At 42.2% G+C, this 9,324-nt stretch overlaps 1 protein-coding gene across 1 annotated transcript in view; it reads right to left on the reverse strand.

Moving 5' to 3' along the window:
• Window positions 1-6,590, reverse strand: part of sorcs2 (sortilin-related VPS10 domain containing receptor 2) — a 359,541-nt gene extending 352,951 nt beyond the window's left edge. The window contains exon 1 of the mRNA XM_080518964.1: window positions 6,387-6,590. Coding sequence (XP_080375090.1) covers window positions 6,387-6,473 — 87 coding nt within the window. The 5' untranslated portion in view covers window positions 6,474-6,590. The remainder of the gene's footprint in view (window positions 1-6,386) is intronic.
• Window positions 6,591-9,324: the final 2,734 nt, after the last annotated feature.

A 9,324-nucleotide genomic window follows, 5' to 3' on the forward strand; every position in this document is an offset into this window, starting at 1 on the left:
TTTTTACAGACGTCACACAAGACGTCACGTCACACAAAACCTCTGCATACACGCCATGTTTGTCACTGTCACTTTTATTATCTGGTAGCCTATGGAGAGAAAACAAATGAATCAATATTTTGTGCAGTGTTTTACAGAACATTCACTTCCTGGTTTCATCTCTTCTGCCTTTTTTTTTTTTTTCACGTCACTATACAGAGACATTTTCAAACGAGAGCAATCAGAGATTTCTGACGTCAACCAAAGGTGGACCTGGACTCAGAAAAAAAAAAAAAAGTGAGTGGATATCACCTCCAAAATGTAATGGCATCTTAATAGTATCTTCAATTGCTATCTGTGGTGAAAATTTCGACAAAATCCGTGCAGTAGATTTGATGTACTCCTTGCTAACATACATACAGACAGACCCTAATCCTAACGCCGATTTTACTACATCCTTGGTGGACATAATAACTCATAAGGTGACTTTACGTTCACTTGGCATGTGACTCTTTAGTTCCACTGTATTGGCTCTCTGAAAATTATATGTAGAACAATTTTCATTCTTTTTATTATTATTATACATCTGACTTATCTAAAAAGACAAAATACTGTTGTGCCTAAAATGGTTAAAACGGCTGAAATGCTACAATTGCAATTTAAAAAGGATACAAAAGGAGTTTTAGAAGGATTGGCTAACAAAAACTGTGAAGAAAAACGGTCAAATGGTGACTAACATGATGAGAATAAAATGGTTGAAAGTCAAAATGGCTAAAAGCAAACTCACTCAATCAAGTTAAAGTCGGCTGCAATGAATACATTAATTCCAAACTGTAGTCATGAAACGTCACGAATGCACATTTACCAAAATGACATAAATAACTTTAAGCTGTGTCATCTTTTATGATTAAACAACCTGTGTGGCTGTGGTAAAAGTTTTATTGCTGGAAAGAGACAAAAACGTCTCTTTTTATAGGAAACGCTGCAGAGCCCTGAACTAAATTAGATCAACAACGACTCATATTTTGGTTCCTGCCGCTTTAAAAAAACTTGTCTTTTCAACATCTCCACAGAATGAATCTGACAAGCTCACGAGGTGCAACAATTACCGGAGAGTACTTCTAAAAGCTCAAATTTTTGACCAATTATGCGATTGCATTTCTCTTTGAAAACATCGCAAGGTGATTGTTAAAGTCATACACAAACATGTACGAGGGGGGAAAAGGGAAATGGTGTGGCAACAGCAGGACATTTGGCAGTTTTCACCCGGATGTTTGGAATAAATGACAGTTTTCTTGATCGCCACAAAAACAAGTGCTTAAAATGTCATCACGATGACCATTACCGCACCAGAGCTCGCTTTATTTTACACTTTTGAATTTCAACACGAAGAGATGACTAAGCCCTCGCCGATAAGGGAATTCCTCCAGCCTGAAAGTTTGTGATAAAATAAGCCTGCTGCTTCTCCGCTTTGATATTTACTTAATGAGAGATGTAGCGTATGTGCACATTCGCTACGTATAATTACAGACGCAGAATATGGCGGATAATAAGCTGAGTAATGTTGAATTTTACTTTGAGCCTTTTTTTTTCGCCCTTTGAATTTCTCCCTGAGTCATTGTGGAAATTTGTAAAGAAAGCAGCGACTGCGACCTTTCGCACGCTCACAACTGGAGTTTTAAAGATTGAAGAAAGTGTGTACTCTCCAGTTTTAATCTCGTCGTTGGTTCTGTCTTTTTAAATGGCTCCTGACACACGATTTCCTTGTTGAAAAGTCTATCTGAAATTGTTGTTCGAAGCTCTGCGGACAATCCGTCCCCACGTCGGAACAATTTACAGTCCAGTAACACACGAGCCATTATGAAGACAGATGTGTCCTCCACGCCGTTGACCCCGCCGTCAGGGATCTGCAGTTTGACCCCGGACGTCTCGAAGGCGACGCCACGAAACAAGAAAAGGAGGCAGCGACTCCTTCTTTACCCCTCCTTCCATCAATCTGTGCACGCCGCTCATAAATGTCAGCCTTTCGGGAAATTGAATGCCACCGTTTGTCTGTGTTTATTAGGCGGGGGGACGAACCCGGTCCCGCCGACCTTTCAGAGTACATAGGCACGCCGAGTTAATTGAGGATAAGTCAAACTTGTTCCGGCGGCTGGCAGAGCCTGAGCGACGGGATCCCTCCGGACTCATCGCCTCAATTAAGACCACAAAAAAAAAAAAAAGAGGAGATGGAAAAGGGGAAGTTCATCACAAGAAAGACTGAGGTCTGTTGGGAGAATGTCAGATTTTCTTTATTACTTAAATGCCCGGTCCTAAATGCCAAAGTACTCGAATCCCAGAGGTAATCACTGAATGGAACCGAAAGTCAAAAGCACGCTCAAAATACTTCCTGCAGGGGAAACGTACACAAGTCGGTTTTTATTTGGAGAATTCCTTGATCACAACTGTGAATATGATCTTTCCTGCTAGATTTTTGTGCACGATTGGTCCGTTCATGGTTGCTGGTGTCCGTGTGAACGCCGGAGTTTAAGTAAATAAAGATACTATTCATCGCTAAACGCACGACGTGGGCAACGATTATGACGGGTGTAACAATATCTCACATATCCAGCCTCCCTTAAATTGGTACAGATGTTAGCAATGATTGGCCGCAGGAGCTGTCAATCATGGCCATAGTCCAGTGATAGCATAGTGATCCTTTGCTCGTATGAAAAATAATAATAATAATAACAATAATAAGCAACTGTTATTCCTTGAATACATCTTTGGAGGTCTTTGACTTCAGACTATATCTCTTTGGAAAGACTAAGATTTGCTATTAACGATCAAAAGGACCTCTTGACAGCAAATGCTGGCAGAGTGTTGGAGTCAACGAGAAATCAGAGAGTAACTACATGAAAGGTTACAACTTTTGAGTTCATTGCCATGGATTTCATTAAAATTTTAAGATAATCCATATTTTTACTGTGCTGGACTGTTATAATTGTTTAATGTTCAATTAAAAAGAATGTTAAACAAAAAACAACTGGAGAGCCGTCGACAAACATCCACGCCACAGAGTAAAAACCCTTTAAAAAGAAATACAGGGTCATTTGTAAATCACATGGGCTTCAAAGTTTATATTAGTCACATTAGCGGTTTGTGGCTAAATTTAACAGAGGTGGGTTTATGATATCATCCTCCTGTGTTGACGTCAACACAGAATCACAATCAAAAGCAAGTTTGAACTGAGATCCAACACCGAGGAAAAAGCCAATTATTGTTCCTGCCTTCACATTTTAAATTTAGCTTAGCTTGTTAGCTTTTCTATTTTTTTAGAGTCACCCTTGACACAAGCCTTTTCAAACTAACTGGGATGAAACTTTTTCAAATACATGATCGGAGTCCATCCACCTTAATATTAACTGTTTATGAAGGCAGACTGTTTATTTAAAGTGGATGTTGAACCAAACAAGCTAAGCTAATAAGCTACTGATGCTAACTGGCTTCTCGTTTCCATGTTAAATCATCAAAAATCTTCAGTTGTGATTTGTAGAGAGAAATAATGCCACATATGTTGAAGTTAGGGTAAAAAACAATTGTTATGTAGCCGTAAAATGACCAGTAAATTGTACTTTTGATGACTTATAATAGCGATGCTACTCCTGACAGTGAGCTAGTTATTGAACTCTAAACGAAACGTTCATTGTATGCTTTAGAAATGTAAAAAATGTATATATCTGATTTGAACAGTGAAATATATATCTATATGCAACGACTGCTGCTTCAAGAGCTCATTCAGGTTGACTATATATTTCAAAACTCCACAGCTAATAAAAACAGCGATTGGCATTCACGCCATGAGATTCCTCTCATGTCTCATACATGAACACGACGCGCTAATGCTCAACTTTAATCAACTACCTGCGGCCTCTTTAATTTAAAATCTGTTTTGCCTCCGTCGATAATCCCGCGAGCAGTTTACCTGCCGGCGTCACGTTATTTACCAACCGATCCATCATGGGAAATGGGCACATGCTGAGCTGCTCCTCCGTCACATTATGTCCTGTCCCGCTTTTTATCTTTCTGCGGACGCAGCCAAAAGCAATGTGACAAAAAAGGCTGTGATTCACAAGCGATGTCCCCACCAGACACCCACACACACACACACACACACACACACACACACACACACACACACACACCCCTCCAGCGTCTGTCAATACCCATCACAAAGACTGCTCTTGTTTACATAGCGCGGACGCTCTCACTTGACTGGGCCCAAAGGAAAAATCACTCTGACAGTCACACGCCGGCCTTATCACACTTTATAGTGCTTCATTAACAACATAATTACTTGGATCTCACTAAAATATTCTCTAAGGAGCTGTTTTCATTGCATCGCCTCAATGTGGGCTGTATGTTGTGCTATTTCCATCGCTGTGTCACTTTTCTAATTAGACGGTGATGTATTTTTATGTGCAACATGCTTATGAAAACAGGGGCAGAGCGATAGGCTTTATGTCTCGTAGGTCTGTGATGTTTCAAGTGAAAATGCGTCGTTTGGGAAAAGACGTACTATTCGTGACGACAGTAGTGCGCACCTGCAGCAGCAGCATTTCACGAAAGTTACGTTTTCCCACCGTTTACACAGAGATGGAGTCGGACTGTTTTCAAAGAACTTGGATTTCCATTCGTTTCCATGGAGACTTGTTTTTCAAATAGATGCATTTTCAAGTGGCTCTGAGCACTGTTGTTGTGTAAACAGACCCAAAACGCAACAAGTTTTCCATTTTCACGCATCATCATGTAATCAGTGCCTAAAAGACCCGTTTATGCCACTTTCACACAAAAAACTCACAAAGAAGTAACTTCTCTATATATTTACTAAAAAGGTTGCTGAATTTTTTAACTGTAAACACTATACATGAATAAGGATTATGACTAACAGTTTTCAACTGTTTAGCCAATTCAGCAACTGAAGCTATTTTACCATATTTAGCCATTTGTGCAGTTTTTTAAGTTTTAATTGTGTTCTTTGTTGTAATTTTCTGCAATTTTAGCTTTTTCATTAAATTTAGCAATACAAACCATTTCCACTATTGTTACTATTCTACTTGTGTTATCTTGCTTGTTGATATTTGTTTTTTAACAGTTGAGACAGTTTTGGTAGTTTTTGCTCATCTTTGTTGTTTCACTACAGTGTTTTCCTGATCAAACTCAGCACTACTTGATCCATGGAGCAGATAAAGTAACGGCTAACTCTGCCGGTCCAAATGTCTCTGGTGGTTGAGTTGCTGGTGTTGTACAAACTTTTCTTGATATTTTGAAACAATTTACAGTCTGTCTTACTTTTGTTTTTCTCAATATATGATCAAATCCATGGACCTCACTCGTTCTCTGTATCTACCGGCAGGTTCCGGTGCATCCCTTGTTAAAATAATATTGTTTCTGTGTTGCACCGCTTACGATGTGAAGGTTTCAGTTCATGAACTGCACAGAAAAAACATGTTGAAGAGAAAGGGGGAAAATTGTGACATAGTGTTAATAGAAAATGATGTTTCAGCTTCTCTAACAACACTTAACACGCCACTGAACATATAACCGGTTCATTTCCACTTCGTAGTCATGTTATTAAACTGAAATGTCAGTCACAGCTTGAATTGTATCTTTTTCCCAAGTTTATTTCTTGCTCCAACTCTCTGGATTCGCCCCTGCATCCATATGAAATCCGGTGCTGTCCAATCGCTATTAGAAAAAAACAAGCTAGGCTTTGTTGTCTTTTAGATTCAAGTGCGTTCAAGAATAAACGAAGCAGTTGAAAAATACATGCATTAAAAAGCTCCATAAATATTTCAGTCCTGGCTGCGTGACACTAAACGGGCTCCGTGCGCTCGCGCGCGCAGCGGCTGCGTGCAGCCGGCAAGCGGATCCTCCACTGGAGGCTGGATGACACCGTGCAGGGGTCAAGGAGACCTGCCAGGGGTCACACGGACCCCCCCAGAGGTCAGCAGTAGAATATAGAGGGGGGGTTATGAGGATGGAATGTGAATGAAGTTGACACAAAAGGAGTAAGTTCGTGTCCAGATCTGCGCGCGCGGCGCACATGAACAAAAGATGCCGTTGACCTCGAGTCACGTCGTGACGCGTGGGTGAGTTTCCTTCCACAACTGCTTGTTTTGTAACCTCTACACCTCGCGCCCAGGTGCACCACCTGGATGCGTAAAAAAATAAAAAAATAAAATAAAAACCCTCTTCCTTGCGCCTCCTGCGCGCTGCGCGTCCGCAGCAGCAGCGGCGAGAACAATAAGTTATTAGTGATGGAGGAGTGATGGAGGGTGACAAAGGGTGGGTGGACCGACGGGTCGTGACGGGACAGGACAGGACGGTTTGGGGGGAGGAGGGGTGGGGTGGCACTGGTTACTCACGCTGCTGTTCTCCCCTGTCCAGTGGACCATCGCCTGGTTGTGCGTCGCGTCCCCTTTGAGCACGAAGGAGCTGCTGAGCAGGGACATCTGTTTATCCCAGGACGCGGCTCTCCTGGAGCGGGCTGCGCTCCCGGCGCTCCCCGCGTCCGGCGGGGAGCCTCCTCCGCCGCCTCCTACTCCTTCCCCCCGGTTTAAAGCCCCGCTCCCGGCGCCTCCGCAGCGCACGGGTCCCGGCAGTGCCATCCAGGCCGAGGCGGTGAGCAGAAAGACGCAGAGGCGCGCGGCGGCGGACAGCGGCTGTTCGGGGCGCAGAGGTGCCATGCTTTGCGCCGTAAAGAGCGCCCGTATCGCGGAGACTGGTAGAGAGAGTGCTGATGCTTGTGGGAGATAGATAGGTGTATACTGTAAGCGGAGGGAGTGTGAGAGGGAGAGAGAGAGAGAGAGAGAGAGAGGGGGAGAGGGAGGGGAAGTGGAGCGGAGGCAGACAGTGGGAACAACGTGGACGCGTCTCTGTGCCAAGCGGGAGGCGCAGGACGGCGCAGCGGTGCCATCTGCCGTCCTGCAGCTGCACCGTCGGCAGGGCTGCTGTCAAACTGACGGGAAAGACTCACCTGATCACATACTGCTTTTAAAAAGTACAAACACTACCTGATGAGTGGCACTAAAAGGTTACTCCTGGAGGTCGTATTAAAAATAAATGCGCGCAACGCTTATTGTTGATTCTGTTTATTGATATCAGTGTCTATAGTTTTATTCTTTCAGAACTCAACATGACACCAGCTTGTTATTCCTAAATGACAAAGACGCCACTGCATCAGACAGTAAATTGCATTTAAACTTCCCACATGAGAAAGCAGAGAGGATGAAGATTGTGTTTCACCAGACAGGAGCAGCGTGTCAAAACTCATAACACGCATAAAAAGATCTGAAACATCGTGATTGTGAGTCTCAGAACAAGCTGCTCTGTCTTATTTTCCCCACTTGATCATTTGCACGTGAGCTTTCAGCTTTTACAGCGACATTACATCAGTCAGGAGGAAGATGCTCTATAATATCTATGACTAATTAATCTCATTATGCCACTGGACGAATTATTGTCATTAAAATATTGATCAGCAGCCTGATCTACTCTTCAGTCAGGGATGTTTTAATTGGAAATAACACGTTATATTGAAAGGCACTTAGTGGTTTACATGACGTTTTGTAAAATTGTGAAACGTTACAAAGAAATTCATCAAGAAAATGAGCCAAATGTAGAGCAAGTTGAGCAATAAACTATCCAGCTTTGTAGAATTAAAGGGCTTATGTTATTTAAATAATTCAGCATATTTAAAAGATCTTTAAAATCTCAAAACAGAACTCAAATCTTAAAAATCCCCCATATATACATATTTAACTAAACATTTTTTTTAATGGTTGATCTGCCCTGCAGAAGGATTTACTGTATAAAGGAGTAAAAAACAACAACAACAACAACAACAAAACAAATTTCTGTGAGAATAAGTAGCTCAACAATCCACTTCAGTGTGTTTCTCCATGAGTGGAGGCTACAATGATGGAGATGTCACATTTTGCCTGGCAGGGTAATTGGTTAATCCCAGAGGTCGTCAGTCAATCAGCTTAGAGGTCCGGATCGCTCGCTGTGTTTGTTTCCTGCTTCCAGATTCTTCCATTCCATCTTTGCTCCCAATTTAAATGATAAAAACGCTGAGGTGACCTGAACGGAACCAGAGCGACCCGCTTGCAGGACTGCACGCGCTCGTGCGTGTGCGTGTGTGTATGTGTGTGTCTGTGTGTGTGTGTGTCTGTGTGTCTGTGTTGGTGGTGAGCTGGACAAAAGGTCAAAGGTCACGTCGTTTGATCCCACTAAGTAATAGCGCTCCCACTGTGTTCGTGCTCCTATCCAATTATAGGAAGAGGCGGGATTGAACCAGGTCTTGGTGGGGGTCAGGATATATATTGGGGGGGAGGGTCTCTATGTAAACAAAGGATTTACGAAGGATCTTTTCCTCTAAACTTCATTTTCCTCAGGTACGACTCTCTACAGGTGGTGTATTAGATCAGTGGTTTCCCCCACCTCGCCACCAGCAGGGACCAAAGACACTTTCACTGGTTTGAAGTTGGTCAAGTTGAGCGAAAGCGCAGGGTTTTTCAAGGGGATCATTGAAAATAATGCAGTTCTCATGTCGGGCCACTAGTGGCTGCTTTTTCTGGCTTTTGTAATGAAACCACACACACACATGCATGCAGAGAACAATATGCTAAAAGCATTAATAAATGGAGTACATGAAAATTCTTATAGACAGAACACGGAGTTAAGTTGCTGTACGGGTGACTCGGCTATAAAAATACTAAAACTGGTCTGGAGGAAATGTTTGTTTACTACGTTTACTATGTTTACTACGATGGTGGTGTGCATGCACAGTGGCAGCGTTTCAGAAAAGTTGCATTTTACCATTTCTGTGGAGACTGCGTGTTTTCAAAAGTGGCTCTTTCCTACATTTACACAGAGTTTGAGCGTTGTCAAAAAAGTTGCATTTCCCATTTCCAAGGAGGTTCAACGTTTTCAAAAAGTTGCGATTTCCCTCATATACATGGAGTCAGATGTTTGTTTTTTTTTAAATATATATAATTTTCCATTTTCACTGAGACGTAGTCAGAGTGTTTTCAAAAGTTGCGCCTTCCTTCATTTATATGGAGTCAGAGCATTTTCAAGTTATTTTCCATTTCCATGAAGACAGAGTGTTTTCGAAAAGTTCTGTTTTCCCGTTTCCACGGAAACGGAATGTTGTTCACACAGAGTCTGAGGGTTTTTTCAGAAAGTTTCGTTGTCAGTGAGTCTGAGGTTACTGTTTAAAAAGACACCCAAAAGACTTTGAAAACATTCTAGTCTTATGAGTCGGAGCCTGAGACCCAGAAATACAAACCAGCGGTTTTA

The sequence above is a fragment of the Blennius ocellaris genome, assembly GCF_963422515.1.
Source record: "Blennius ocellaris genome assembly, chromosome: 23".
NCBI classification, from domain to species: Eukaryota; Metazoa; Chordata; class Actinopteri; order Blenniiformes; family Blenniidae; genus Blennius; species Blennius ocellaris.